This window comes from Gavialis gangeticus, unplaced genomic scaffold (assembly GCF_001723915.1).
Source record: "Gavialis gangeticus isolate Ggan-Ray unplaced genomic scaffold, GavGan_comp1, whole genome shotgun sequence".
Classification (NCBI taxonomy): Eukaryota; Metazoa; Chordata; order Crocodylia; family Gavialidae; genus Gavialis; species Gavialis gangeticus.
The window spans coordinates 30,711,000-30,726,721 of NW_017728996.1; the positions used below are offsets into that span (position 1 = coordinate 30,711,000).

The 15,722-nt window shown below is 40.9% G+C and overlaps 1 protein-coding gene across 1 annotated transcript in view; it reads left to right on the plus strand.

Annotated features, from left to right (window-relative positions):
- Positions 1–15,722, plus strand: part of UNC13C (unc-13 homolog C) — a 692,691-nt gene that overhangs the window by 227,126 nt on the left and 449,843 nt on the right. The window contains exons 9-10 of the mRNA XM_019504241.1: positions 7,031–7,258; positions 13,621–13,762. Coding sequence (XP_019359786.1) covers positions 7,031–7,258; positions 13,621–13,762 — 370 coding nt within the window. The remainder of the gene's footprint in view (positions 1–7,030; positions 7,259–13,620; positions 13,763–15,722) is intronic.

The window sequence follows — 15,722 nt, forward strand, 5'->3', positions numbered from 1 at the left end:
AGAGCTGTTTGGAGTGCAGTCCTGGCTCTTCCCTGCCTCCCGCTGCTGGGCTGCACTCCAAGCAGCTTCCCAGCCCCATGGAGCCAAGCCTGGTGGTGGAAGGCAGCAGAGAGCCACTGGCCATGGCTGCACTTGGAGTCAGAGCTGCTCTTGGAGCAGATCTGCCACTGAGTGTCCTGCTGCCACCCGCCACCGAGGTGAGCTCAGCCCGGTAGGATGTGGAGGAGAGCCAGGGCTGCAGTCTGAGTGGCTTTGCCAGCCCCACAGAACTAAGCCTGACATCGGGAGGTCGGGGAGAGCCACTGTCCAGGGCTGCACTCCCAGCAGTTCTGCCACTGGCTCTCCACCACCTCCCACCACCAGGCTCAGCTCCATGGGGCTGGCGGAGCCACTCAGAGCACAGCCCTGACTCTCCCCCACCTCCCACCGCTGGGGTGGTTTGAAACTTAAAATGTTTCAAAACTTTCAAAACATTTCGAGTGCTCTCATTTCATTTTGAAGCTGTTTTGAAGCCTTTTGTTTCATTTTGATTTCACTGTTTCGAGCTCAAAACACATAGAAATGTCTTTGAAATGAAACACCCCTTGATATTTTGCACAGACCTAATATCAAAACAAAATAAACAGGTTGATTTGGCACCTTCTTTAAAATATGTTCAAAGTTTGGCCCATCCAATTTTTATATCGTCTTTTATCTAGTATAGACAACAATTCTTCTCCTTGCTCTACCACTGTATTAATTTCAAAGTACTTCAAGACTGGGTATGGAGGAGGAGTTTGTGGGCTTTGACTATAAAAAGCTTGAACAAATTACTTGCTTCATTAAACAGGCACCAACATTTTCTGGTTTGGAAAAAAAATGTTAATCCCTTATTTTAAGCAGCCTTGTCAGTATAAATATACCTGAAAAACTGGTTGTTCATTCTTGTAAGCAGCTTTACACACAGATTTCTGCACCATGCTGTATTATATTAGGTATTATAATGAAACCTGTTTTTGTTAGATGGTATGGGCTCCTGGGACCCTCATGAAAACAAGGCATGTATCTCATGTGGATAATAAAAATAGCAACATTTTAAATGTACACCAAGATTGGTGTCAAAAGAGAAATGTATATCCAAAATCAAATTATGTAATACTAACTCAAGCAAGTCTTTCACTGTAGTCAAAGGCAAAGATTAATGTGGGTGATATCTTTTATTGGACCAACTGCATGGTTGGGATGAAGTTAGAAAAGCTTTCAAATGCAAGACATTTTTCATCAGGGTGTTAAGTAAGGATATGGCAGACCTGGACAGGTTAGAAAAATGGGCAGAACACAATAGGATGCAGTACTACAAGGACAAGTGCAGAGTGCTGCACCTAAGGTGCAAAAATATCCAGCACACCTACTGGCTGGGAAGTGATCCTCTCAGCAGCATAGAAATGGAAAGGGATCTTGGAGTCATAGTGGACTCCAAGATGAACACGAATTGTCAGTGTGATGAAATCATCAGCAAAGCTAACCGCACTTTATCATGCATCAGCAGATGCATGACATAGAACCAGGGAGGTGATACTTCCCCTTCATGTAGCTTTGGTCTGACTGCAGTTGGAGTACTGCATCCAGTTTTGAGTGCCATACTTTAAGAAGGATGTTGATAGACTCGAGAGGGTCCAGAGGAGGGCCACTTGTATGGTCAAGAGCTTACAGGACAAGCCCTATGAGGAGAGACTGAGGGACCTGGACCTCTTCAGCCTCTGCAAGAGAAGGCTGAAAGGTGATCTTATAGCCACCTAAAAATTCATTAGGGGGATGCAGCAAGGGATCAGAGATGTTCTGTTCACCAGGGTGCCTCTTGAGGTAACAAGGAACAATGGTCACAAACTGACAGAGAGCAGATTTAGGCCGATATCAAGAAAAACCTCACAGTAAGGTTGGCCAAAATTTGGAATGGGCTTCCAAGGGAGGTGGTGCTCTCCCCTACCTTGGGGGTCTTCAAGAGAAGGCTGGATAGGCATCTGGCTGGGGTTATCTGACCCCAGCACTCATTCCTCCCTAGGCAGGGGGTTGGACTCTATGATCTGGTGAGGTCCCTTTTCAACGCTAGCATCTATGAATCTATGCAACAAATGACAGCAAGTTAAATCAGAGGGCCATTTACCACACACCATCAGCTTTGAGGTAGCTGCTTTGTATAATGAATCCTATCCTGCATTAAGTAGAAGATAAAACGCAGAAACTTAGGGTATTTTTACAAGCGCTCTAGGGGTTAGGGTGGGGGCTCTGATTGCTGCTCTAATTAAACTGCTGCTGCATCTCCTGGATCAGCATCCCCGCACTTAAAAATGGCAGTGGGGGCACTTGAACTCAGGCTTGTTTCATGAGCTTTAATTCAAGTGCCTCCACTGTCATTTTTAAGTGTGGGGATGCTGATACTTGAGATACAGGAGGCTGCTGGAGTGCGTCAATTGCCACTCTCCAGCAGACCCAATTAATCAAGTCTACTCCGACGCACTGGAATTCCAGCGCATTGGAGCAGCCTCTACACTCGTGTATAGGTGCCATTAGTCTGCTTTCATTCAGGGCTAAGGTGTCCCATTTTAGCTATCATTCAGCTGCAAGTTAGAGCCAATGCATGAAACAGTTACCACAGAACAAATGACTCATCAGAAGTTTCTTCTGCCCCTTTAACGCCACATAGTTTGTTCATCTGTCTGTATCCTCTATATCCCAAATTTTGCCAGAGAAAGAAATGAGTAGTGCAGAATTTGCCCTATTCTGTTTTAATAGTAAAAATAAAAAATCAATTGTACCTATTTTTCAGACTGGTTGCAAAAACAAATGAAGTTTCCATCACATCATTGGGATGTTGTCTGTAACATCTTTGTTTTGGTCTGTCATCTTGCCTTGCATGCCAGTCTTTATTTATCGTGTGCACAGGTGAGGTGTCCTGCTCAGTAATCCCAGCAGTCTCACTTCTCTACACCCACTGGGCATTTTTACACGTTGTGGGATGCAGTGCTGGGTACTTTAATTAGCCAGCTGCGCTAATAAAAAGCATCTGCATGTTGCATGTATCAGTGTTGCCACACATCCCCAACCTGAAAAAATGGCAGCGGGGCACTTTGAAGTAAAGCTCATCAAACATGTTTTATTTCAAAGCACCTCTCCGTCATTTTTTCAGCATGGAGGCGCACGGCGACACTGACACATGTGACACAGAAGGCTGCTGGAGCACAGACTTGATTAATCAAGTCTGCTCTGATGATTTCCAGCATATCGGAGCAAGCTCCACATATGTGTACGTAGGAGCCGACTGTTTCTAGCATAGCTTTGACCATGCATGTTGAATGTTTCCATCCTCATCTTCAAATTCACATTCTTCTCTAAGCTAAAAGCAAGCTAACTGTATCAGAAAAATACCAAAGTTTTCAAAATACAGTATGTTATGATGGAGATCTGGCAGATCAACTTTTGTCTGACAGAAACGAGAGAACTTTACACGAGAGTAAAGCTGGCTCTAGAGTGCCACAGTGATCAGTATATACTTTCATGCAGGTTAGTACCTTCACATCTCTATCAGTTCTCCACTCATTCCAACTTCAGCTCTTGACTGTGAAGAATTTTTAATGGTTTGCTCCTCAGTGGGCGCATCTACATGAGAGACTACTGTGCAGTAGCAACAAGCTACTGCACAGTAGAGTCTGAAAAAAAACCATGTGGTGATGGTCTTGTGCAGTCACTTGCTGTCATCTGTTTTATGTGCAAAGGAGGGTCTAGCAGCTTTCCTGTCCAGAGCAAACTTTCTTCCTTCTAGTCAAATCACATGAACAAAATAATGTGGAGATTTTACTGTCCCCTATTTTGTTTTCTTCTTCAACTACTTTTACTGACTGTAGATAAGTGCTAGTCCTAAGGAAGAATTATGGTGCTGTCTTCTACCACCTCACACATTTAAGGATCTAAGAGTAGGAACAGACATTGCATTTGTCGTTGGACAAGTTGTCCCTGTGTTTGTTTTGGATCATTGTGTACACACATTACCCTGCTAATCAGGGTTTAGTCAGCACCATTCTCGTGAGCTTGTGAGTCACCAGAAATCCCCCAAAAGTTCTGGTCAAAGGTTCCTCCCTTTCAGAATTATATTCCATAATTAGATTTCCTTCTGGGATGCATCAGCAGAACAGAGCATCACCTTTATCATCTTGCTTGGACCAGCATGGAGTTTATAAGGTGGTTTTCTACAATTATGACATTTGCATAGTATCGGAGGAAGTGGACTTGGGTTCATAAAAGCTTGTTCTATGTGTATATCTTATTTAGTTAGTCTATAAAAGTGCATATCTACCCTGCCTTCTGACTGAATTCAGACTAACACAGCTAACTACCTCTCCCCATTTTTTAATGCAAGATCTATTGATATTGCTGACTCCTAATGGAGGAAGATTGCTCATTTCTCTCTTGGAAGCAGGCACCTGGTTGTCATGACCATTGAGAGCAGCCTTGTGCACAGTCCCATCATTCTGAGTTTAATGTTAAATTATAAGGTGGTCCCTTGATTTTTTTTAAGTAAGTTATCTTCTGTTTCCTAGAGGCAGGATTCCTTGCCAAATTTCCTAGTGCTATAACTCTTGGAAGAAATTTCCTTAATTTTTGTAATATATTGCAACCAACATATAACATTCCAGGTACGGGCATGGGGAGTAGAAAGGTGGCAACTATTTGACAACTCTAATGCACCAAATAGCCCATATCTTTAAATTCATGGTTTCCCATTCATTACAGACTTGCTTATGACTTCTTTTATCAGTCCACCCAGCAGGTAGGTTTTTAATTAAACTCTGAGGAACAGTGTGAAAAAAGAAAGAAATATAAATGGTTTTGTATTAAGTGCTCAGAAAGGGAGAGCAATAATGGGTCTAAAATTCAACGATTATTATGTTCACATTATTAAAATTTAGCTAATTTATGACACAAGGGAAAGTACATGGCCAAGACCTACAAACTCTTGTGTACAGTACTTTCTTTGCTGAGTTGTTCCACTGCGGTCTGTGGGCCTGATCATCTGGGATAAGTTACTCATATCCTTAACTATGTGTAGGAATGAGGGCTGGTGTTGTCAAACATTTTAAGCACAAATATTTTTAAATTTTAAAAATCCATGTGCAACAGATTGACGTTTGATTGGAAAAGGAGAAATATAGTGGCCATCTTTAAGAAAGGGAAGAAGGAGGATCTGGAGCTTTAAGGACCAATCAGTCTCACCTCAATACTTGGAAAGATCATGGAGCAGGTCCACAAGGAATCCATTTTGAAGCACCTTGAGGAAAACAAGGTAGTTAGGAACAGCCAGCATGGATTCACCCAGAGCAAGTCATGCCTGAATAAATTGATTTCTTTCTATGATAAAGTGACAGGCTCTGCAGATGCGGGGAGAGCAGTGAATAAGACATATCTTTACTTTAGATACAGTCTCCTACAACATCTCATCAATAAACTAAAGTAGTACAGGTTAGGTGAAAGTGCTATAAGGTGAATAACTAGTTGGACCATCATGCTCAAGGAGTAGTCATCAGTGACTCAATGTCTAGTGGGGCTCTCAAGGGGCCGTCCTGGGTCAGGTATTGTTTAGCATCTTCATAATTGTTTGAACAAGGGGATTGAGTTCATCATTTGCAGATGACACCAAGTTCATTGGAGTTGCAGGCACTCTGGAGGGTAGGACTAGATTCCAGAATTACCTGGAAAAACTGGAGGAATGGTACAAAATCGATCAGATGTATTCAGTAAGGAGAAGTACAAAGTGGGATAGAATAACTGCTAATTGGCTAGGCTGCAGTCTTGTAGAGAGAAACTTTGGGTTACAGTGGACCATAAGCTAGATATGAGGCAACAGTATGCTCCTGTTGCAAAAATAGCCAATTGCAAACTGAGTTATATTAGCTGGAAAGTCTCTTTCAAATCAAAGGAAGTAATTTGTCTGCTCTATTTGGTACTGATGAGGCCTCACCTGGAGTATTGTGTCCAGTTTGGGGATAGAGATAGCCTTTTCTCCAATAGCCTCAAACTGCAGCAGAGGAAAGTTAGGTTTAAGATTAGAAAGAACTTTATCGCTACAAGGGTGGTTACACATTGGAACAGGCTACCTAGGAAGTTATGATATCTCCATTCTTGGAGATTTTCAAGAGCAGGTTAGACATACACTTGGCTGGGATGGTTTAGTTGTGGATAATCCTGCCCTGAACAGGGGACTGGATTACATGATCTCATCAGGTCTCTTCCAGCCCTAATTTCCTATGATCCTATGATCCTGTAAGTAAAACACAAATCCATCCTACTAGTCTTAAAGCAATAGACAATCTCAGGGATGTAAGGTATACATTTAAATATTGCTGATCAAAGTTTATAAAAACAAAAATACAGCCCCTCCCCACCCTGTGGATTAACAAGAGCATTTGAAACAATGTTAGTGTCATCCAGTTAAGTAATATAGGACTCCTTAAACCATAGGATCTTTAAATAATTGTGTAGCAATTCAACACGTACATGGTTATTAAGAGTACTACTGCAGCAGCTGCTTTGAAGAACAGTTCATAACATGAAGCTCCATATAATTCAAGTAAGAGTATAACAATAGGCCTGACCAGCAAAACAGATACCAGAATACCATTCCTCTTGTGTAATGGTACTTTTGCTTCTTGTTTGTAAATTTGGGAAGAGCTATACTCCATTATTGTACATAGTATTGGCCAGAGCAAGGATGTCAAACCTGGCTCATGGTTCAGTGTCATCTGGCCTGCGGGGTTCCTAGAGAGGCAAGTGACACTCACAGCTGTTTACCCCAGCACTGCTCGGTCTCGATCTGGTCCTCAAGTAGCGCCATGGTCCAGACCCAGCGTCAGGGTCCTGGTGAGTTTGACACCTCTGTGAGGATATAGTAGAAAAATCCAAACATGATCATACAATCTCATTTAATATAACATCCCTGTGTTTGTCCTGTTTAATATAATGTCTTCATATGTTTTCACCAATTGCATTTTTCCCCCAGGAGCTGCTGAGAAGAGTTCGAAACATGGTGCAGAAGATAAAACCCAGAATATTATTAGTGCTATGAAAGAAAGAATGAAGATCAGAGAGAGAAACAGACCAGAAGTATTTGAAGTGATCCAGGAAATGTTCCAGATTTCCAAAGAAGACTTTGTACAATACACAAAGGCAGCCAAACAAAGTGTGCTGGATGGGACATCCAAGTGGTCAGCCAAAATAACCATCACAGGTGAGATAATTCCAGGGGAATTTCACACTGAAATTTTCTATGTGCTTGAAGCAAGTTTTTTCTTCTCTAGTCCAGTTGCCCTAAATTAGATTTTGTTGTGTCCAAATTGAAATTGTATATTAAATTTTCTCTGTGCGGTATTCTTAACTGGTGGATTCAGTCACATATTAACTGGCAATAGCCAGAAAAATTCCTGACAGTAAAGTAATTGTATATATCCTTCCTCACATAAAAACCATCCTGCTTTCTAAATGGCTTATTTTCACTTGTTCTGCCTCCAACCAGCACCTTCTATGTTCAAGATAATTTTTTTGCCAATGTTGATCAATTGCAAGAGTTATAGTTGATGATCTCTTTGATGAGTTTTTAATGATGAAAATACTAAAAACACATCAGCGAGCAATTCCAATCCTCTTCGATTTGAAAGTCCCCATCCATTTGTGCCGCTTGAGTAAGTATGTGTTCCAGTTAAATGATGTTCACTCAGGGAGACCTGTGCATCAAGCACATCTGCTCACCATTGCTGCCAACTGTTCTTAATCGTTGCATTTGGCCAACCACTCACAAAGATTCCCTGTTATAGTTCAAGAACCAAGATCTTAATGCTTTTTACATTTATGTTGCTCAATTGATATCAGCGCAGGAAACCTCCTATGCAATGAAACTTTCAGCTGATTGCACAAATAACCTCCTTGCATATGAAAATAAAGGAAAAAATAAGGATTGAAGTACAAGTCAGAAGAACTAGAAGCCAGTGATGTGAAAATTGAAAGGGTAATGAATTTGATCCAAATCAACATGTAAATTAAGCTTAATTTATTTTTAGTGGCATTAAAAGTAGTTATCCATATTCCCACATCAAATGTGAATTATGTAATCCATTCCCCTTTAGGATTTCCATGTTCCTATCACTGGGCATCAGAAAATACATTTTTAGCTCTTTCTAGCGTTCTAGCATTTACCACCCACTTATAAATAAAATAAATGAAACAAATGTTTTGCATTCTATTAAGTATTAATGCATATTTGAGAAACATGCCTGGAATTATATATTTGTTTTTTTCCTGATAGCAGCTTGCAAACTCATGTGCTTAATTTTGTTCTGTGCTCTTTGTGTACACTGAGCTACATTTTCCTAATGTAGTTTAAAGTGCATTTTAATCAACCCAGCCATTTGCTGCATTTCTTCAGGGTAGGAAATCCATGCATAGTGCTGGGATGTGCAAGAATGTCCTTGTTAATGGTCTTTTCAGTTAATTAAATGAACAGCCCAGCCTACATTATTATAACACGTTACTGCGTAAATATGTGAATGCAGTCATACTTTACCTGCTGGGCAGAATAAGATGATGGATGCAAAAATCACAGTACCAGATGGTACAAAATTAGTTTGGGCATTAATAGCTTGATCCTACTTGGTGACACCAGTGGAAAAACTCCTATTGACTTTAATGGTACAGGATCACAGGCGAAGATATAGTTCCTTCAGTTTGGGATCAGTGCCCTGACCCAGGTCAGAGGAAAAGATTATTTTCTTTTGCGTCCTTCCCTCATTTAGAAATAATGTGTGAAGGGAACAGATCCTCAAGAAATCCATTTCTAAGCACTTGGAGGAGAAGGTGGCAATTAGGAACAGTCAGGATGGATTCACCAGGGGCAAGTGATGCCTGACCACTGGCTCTGTGGACATGGGGAGACCAGTGGATGTGGTATACTTTGATTTTAGCAAGGCTTTTGATACAGTCTCCAACAACATTCTTGCAGGCAAGGTAAGGAAGTACAGGCTGAATGAATGGACTGTAAGGTGGATAGAAAACTGGCTGGAGAATCAGGCTCAGAGGGTAGTAGTCAATGGCTCCATGTCTAGTTGGCAGCTGGTATCAAGTGGAGTGCCCCAGGGGTCAGTCCTGGGGATGGTTTTGTTCAATGTCTTCATCAGCGACTCACATGATGGCATAGAGTGCACCCTCAGCAAGTTTGCAGATGATACCAATCTATGATTCTACGATTCTAAGGGACTGTGAAGCTTGCTTGAATCTAATCATATCTGCCTACAAGAGAAAGGTCAAATCCCTTAAATGGGAACCTGCTCCACACCACACTGGAATCAATGGAATAACTCTAATTGAACTCAGTGGGCTGGTGTCAGAAAGCAGCAGGAGGATGTTGCTGTGGTGAAAAGTAAGATTGAGGTTACAAGGCTTGTCTGGGAAGTGAATGTAGGAAATAAACAGGAACTAGCGGAGGAAAGCAGGAAGACGAGCAGTGAGCTGGAGGGAAGCACAATTTTTTTTTATTTAAGTATCTTGTTTCTGCTGAAGGAATAGGACTGCAGTAACACAGACAGCTGCAGCACTGTGAAGCCAAGCTACAGAAGTGCATATCATACATTTTAAATGCTGGAAGGGTAACAGTAATAACAATGTCAGCCAAGTAATGCCCAGTCCTCATCATTGCTGATGGCACTGTTGCAGGTAGGGTTGACAACCCTTCAGGATTGCCCTGGAGTCTCCAGGAATTAGATATAAATCTGCAGGAGACTGCTGAGAGTTATCCAGGAGATAAATGAACAGGGCATTCTTTAAAATAAATATTAAATATTGAATCTGATTTATACAGTAGTCCAGTGGGTTTTTATATGTAATAGTAATGTGAATTTGCCATCCTGATGTGAAGTCTATGCACCGTAATCCCTAACTGATATACACAAGCACACAGCTACATACATGTTGTATGTTGTGGGCACATTGGCATTCCAGAAACCTCCCAAAATAGATTCAAACAGAGCTGGCAACCCTTGTCGCAGCATTTCAGAACCCCAGACATGGAGCAAGACCTATTCAGGCTGTAAAAACAATGCTTGTGCAGCACCTTCTAGTTAAGTTTTCCAAGTGTTTTGCAATATTAATGGAAGTGAGATGACAGCAAACAAGAAGGTATTATTTAACCCCCTTCTTTGGTGAAACAGATTAATTAGCTTGGCCTTGGACAAGACTGGGAAAAGACTCCAAGTCTCTTGGTTCCCAGGCCCTGTACATAAACAATATTTCCTTTCCTTTCCTGCAAAGTGCAAAGAACAAATCCACATGCTACTAATACTTTATAAAGAGAAGGGCAAATATTTAGCCTTCATGGAGTCTGTATTTCAACTACTCTTGGTGCTTCTACAATATAATTCACTGGACACTTTCTTGCAAGAAGTTTATTTAGCATTAATCCCAGACCACAGAACTCTGGCTCTCTCTTTCCCAGCTTCGGTTGTCCTCATTTCATTCTGTAAAAATGGAGCTTTGTTCTGTATTCTCGTTTTGACCTGGTTTTCCCTTGCCAGGCCCCCATGCACCTGTCACATCACACTTTGTAAGATTTTTGGAGTCTTATATGTGGCTTTTGAACAGAAGCAGCACAACAGCAGTTCCATAGACAATGTATCATCACCCCTCTGGATTTTTCACAGCACAGAAAGTGCCAGCAGCATATGCCCCTTTAAAGTATGGTTCCAGTCTGAAAAATTGCTTTAGAAAATGGCATTGTGTAATTCCATGTGTATTGTGCCTCAGTTATTTCCATCCCAAATACATTCAGTTTGCAAGTAGGAAGATAAATGGTTGTTTTCTTTTTCTCTTACTGTCAGTCCTTAACAAAGTGAGCCTGATTTCAGTCTAGGAGAGTTCATTGTGACTCTTGCATTAGCATCAGAAAAAACAATTCTTCGGGCAAAATCCTGCTTCCTTTTTCCTCAGTCTATGCCCTAAATTGTACACTGACTTCAACTGCACAGGTATGTCAGAGCTCAGAAGTGGGTGCCAATTGGAACTGACTGCATAGACATTAAAGTGATTTAACAGCAGGGCAGGTGTTTACTGTGGAACAACTGATAAATAGTAACTGTTTGGATACTTGCAATTATTTAAGTGAAAGCTAAACTAGGGTGGCTTGGCCCCAGCCCAATTCTGGAGGACATCTTTAAAGCTGAAATGGCAGTTTGGCACCTCTCTCTCATTGAAAGTCAGTGGGAATTGGTTACCTTCTTGCTATGTATGCTTTTGAAAATCTCTCCTATTAATAATGAAGTGCAAGGCAAAAGAGAATCAAGTTCTCAGAGCTCTGTTGTTCTGCAGGGCTGACAGGAGTAGAAAGTAATGAAAACTTACTTTTTTCACTAAAGTCAGCAGATGTAATTCTGAACACACACACAGGGAGCAGATCTGCTGAGTAGAAATCTGCCATTTTTATATAGTTACTTTTTTGTGCACGTAGTGAGCAAGCTTCATTATCCCACATGATTGACAGTGGGAAATGTTAACTAAATGCTACCACGGAGACATTTTAAATAATATGTACAAAATAATAAAACAGATCTTTGCAGTTGTTAGCAGCTATGACAAGTTTTTTAGCTGCAGGTTATTCTGGGTCTGGTGGGCTGTAATTTAACAGTTTTGCATTCTCCTGAGAGAATGCAAATGTTGTGATAGATGATGGAAAAACAAGGCTGTATACATGTATTTAGGTGTAGAATGTATATACATTAGCAATCATAAATACTGACAAATATTTACATGGCTAATAACAGTAATAGCATATCTCTCTAAATGTCTTCATTTTCCACAGTTTTGGCTGGTACATAAGCATAGGCTTCCTGAAAATATTGATTGTTCTTCTCCAGCATGATACAAAGGAATAATGGTGTGAAGTATCCATTCAGAATATCCAGATTTAGTTCCAAAATTCATGACCATGGCTTTTGCTACAAAAATTATGCAGGTGTTGGAAACCTTTTCTGCTGTATAGAAAATCATGAGAATCTGAACTGAATTACACTGGAACACTGCACTGCTTTACTATTCTAATAAAAACACATCTTTCAAGGGGAATCTCGGGTAGCCATGGAAAAATAAATGTTTATTGTATTTAGTGTATTAATTCTAAATTAAATCTTTAAATTATGTCCCATAGCCCAGGGGTGGGCAACATATGGCCTGTGGCCTGGATTTGGCCCAACTGGTTTGTAACCAGCCTGCTTCTGTCCCTGCAGCACTCTGCATGGGGCTGAGCTTTGCCTGCTCCCACCCAGTGCAGCCCACACCACACTGTCACCTGCACCCCCACCCTATGCCCACCCATAACACCAACCCACCACCAGCTTTGGCCAGCATACACAGCTTTCCGGTGGAGCTGCTTCTGCTGCTGTAGCCACCTGGGTACTGCTTGGCTCCCCCTGCCTACAGTGGCTTCTTCTCTTCCTCCTGCCACTGTTGCTCTGCTCTGGGAAGCAGGTAGTGCAGGGAAGTGGTGGTGGCCATGGCAATTGATGCTTGGCACCATATGCCCAGCCAGGCTGGGGGGAAGCTGTAGCTGGGTGGCTCCTGCCCCAGCACAGGGCTTCAGTTCCCAGCCATCTTCCACCCACTCAGCCACCTGGCCAAATGAACAGCCACTTCTGGGCAGCCAAGTGGGTGGAAGGCAGCCCCTTAGGGAAGCTGCGAGTGTTGGCTGAGGTGGTGCAGGGTGGGTGTGGATGGGATCATGGTGTGGGCTGCTCCAGGTGGGTGCAAGCAAGGCTTGGCCCCATGCAGATTGCCATAGGGGCAGCTGCAGACCAGATGGGGGTGTGGGCAGACCATACCTGCACCGCACTGCCAGGGCAAGCTGTACTGCACATGCCCCCTCCTCTCTCTCTCCCTCCATCCCCAGCTGGTTCCCAGGACCTAATGCATGCGCAGCTTCCCCCACACACACCCATACACCCACACTTCCTCACACACACATATCCCTACCCCACACCCTGCACACTTCCCTCCCACGCACACACCCCGTGCCCCAAACACAAAATAGTTAGATTTTATTTTGAGCGATTATGCAATCACCTCTATATACACTACTCAAAAAAACCCATAAATGAGGACAAAAACTAGTTTTTTAAATAAAGTTAAAATATGTTATCCTAGATGTTTGATTTGAGTATGTGATTTGGGGTTTTTAAATCTATAATTTGTTAAAAAGTTATCTTCTGAAAGATTTTCTGTGTGCAGCCCTCAACAGCTCACCAAAAATCGTTGTGCCCCTCCAGCTGAAATAACTGCCCACCCCTGCATTAGTTAGATTCCTAGATTACATGGCTAGAAGTGACTATTATGGTAATCTAATCTTCTGCACAACACAGACTAAAGAAACCATCCAGTAATTTCTGCAACAGGTCTACTGCTAAAAGGTATTAAATTGATATTCTCTTCAGCATTCTTTTTGATTTCTCATTAACTTTTCAAGAGTTCAGATGTGGAGGGGTTTGGTTTTGTTTGGTAACTATCTTGTGAATTTCCTCACAAAGAAAAGGTAAAACATGTTTTTTCTCTGTGTTGCAGTGGTTTGTGCTCAGGGTTTACAAGCTAAGGACAAAACGGGCTCAAGTGATCCATACGTCACTGTGCAGGTTGGCAAAACCAAACGGAGAACTAAAACAATTTTTGGAAACTTGAATCCAGTATGGGATGAAAAATTTCATTTGTGAGTATTCAAGATTATAGGGGAAGGGGCTGGTTAACTGTGTCTGACAACGTGAATAGGTGATTACTCTTAGAGTTGCAGATTACTCAGTCTGTAAATACTTGTCTATGTTATATGCATCCATAGCACTGTAATTCTGGTTAGAAAGGTTATCATCAGAACTAAATTTTTGCTTATATTGTGACTCCCTCACAAAGGGATGGAAGAACCCAAAAACACGATCAAACAACCAATCCTTTTTTTTAAAATTGAACTGAGCAAAATAATTATGGCCACTGCCTGTCTTTTAAACATCTGCTTCCTTTTGCAATGGATCTCCGGGTTGAAAGATTAATGACACTTAGTGGTAGATTTTTAATGATTAATTCTCACTAAAGGTAAATGGGACCTAACAGTTATTTGAATTTAAAAATCTTCCCTTTAATGCCTTTGAGGCGAGCCAAACCAACACTGGGGTCAAATTAACTTTGTCATCCATAAAAGTTTGAACTCTTGAGTGTAGAAATATGTTGCCTAATTTAAGTAATGAGAGTTAAATGATGGAACAGGTGTTCATTTGGAAGTATTTGAAAAAATAACTAGACATATTTATAGTCTGAAAAGAGACAAAGAGAAAGAGAACTCTGACTTTGTACTTAATATTTCAAAATCAAAAATGTTTCTTCAGGCAGGCCGTTAAATTTTATAGTAGATCTAGTCTATTCTGGTCTATCTCCTGTTACATTATTATCTGCTGTTAGAAGAGATTTTCATTAAATAAGATCTCTGAACAAATTTCTAGACAAAGAAGGCCTGTCTAGGAAATTCCATTTAAACACTCGTCCTTCTTTTAAAAATGGGACTACAGATAAGATTTGAAAAGTCATTTAATTAAATAAATCCGTGTGTCTAAATTTTCTGTTGTCTTTTTCATATATCAGTTAGTATAATGAACACATTTTGTTTACTCTAGCTCTCTGTTTTCTATTTGTTTAAGTGTCAGTCTTTATGTATTTTTGATGCAGCAATAGGCATTAAAATAATTATTTAGAATATATATATATCTCAGGTATATCAAATCCCAGCAGGAAAAAAAAGCTTTACTGTGGACAGAAAAATAACTCTTTGACTGGAACTTACTACCTAATTTCAGAATTTCCTTTCTTTGCAAAATGTTGCCTGTAGTCATAGACTCTGTTGTCTATATTTCACTTTCGTCTGTGCTAGTTCCAAATGTTGCAGAAACCTCAAAAAGGGTGTAGAGGAAAAGATAAGTTTTCATGGCTTATCTTTTATTAATATACTGAAAGTTACAATTTGTTTAGTAATTTAAAGGTTTATTTGTTTGAACACTGGCTGCTCCAACTGAGCACAGCTTTATACCACCTTTATGACTACCCTACCTATTTTCATCCTTTAATATAACTAGGGAATTAGTCAATCCCTGGCATGTCTCAGCCTTTGAAGTGTTGATACTTAAGCCTCATTGCCTTTAATCTCAACAGGTCTCTCCGATCCTTATTATTGCCAAGGAAGACATGCCCATATCTCTTTTCCTTGGCAACATCCCAGGACAAAAGTGGCATGCTATTCAGACAGTCATGTTGCAGGAGTCTTGCCCCCCACCCTTGTTAAGTTGGTACACAAGTGTTTTGCCTTGCTGGAGCAGTGCAAAATTGCTGTATGAGGGCCTAATATCCAATAGTCACAATACAGCATTTAGTTCACCAGTCCTCACAGAGATTTGAAAGTGGTTATATCACATTAGATATGTTATTTTGTGTTGATAAACTGCATTAATCTTGAGAAGTTTATTTCTTTATCCCCCTTCTTCCATTTTATTTAAATTTAATTTTTGGATTTCCTTTGTGGGATGAGTACCTTGTACATAATCGATCCCAAACTGCATTATGTTAGCATGTTCAGCCCGGTGCAGTTTGGCCTTTCAGTGACATCAAATCAGCTGAAGAGCTCTTACACC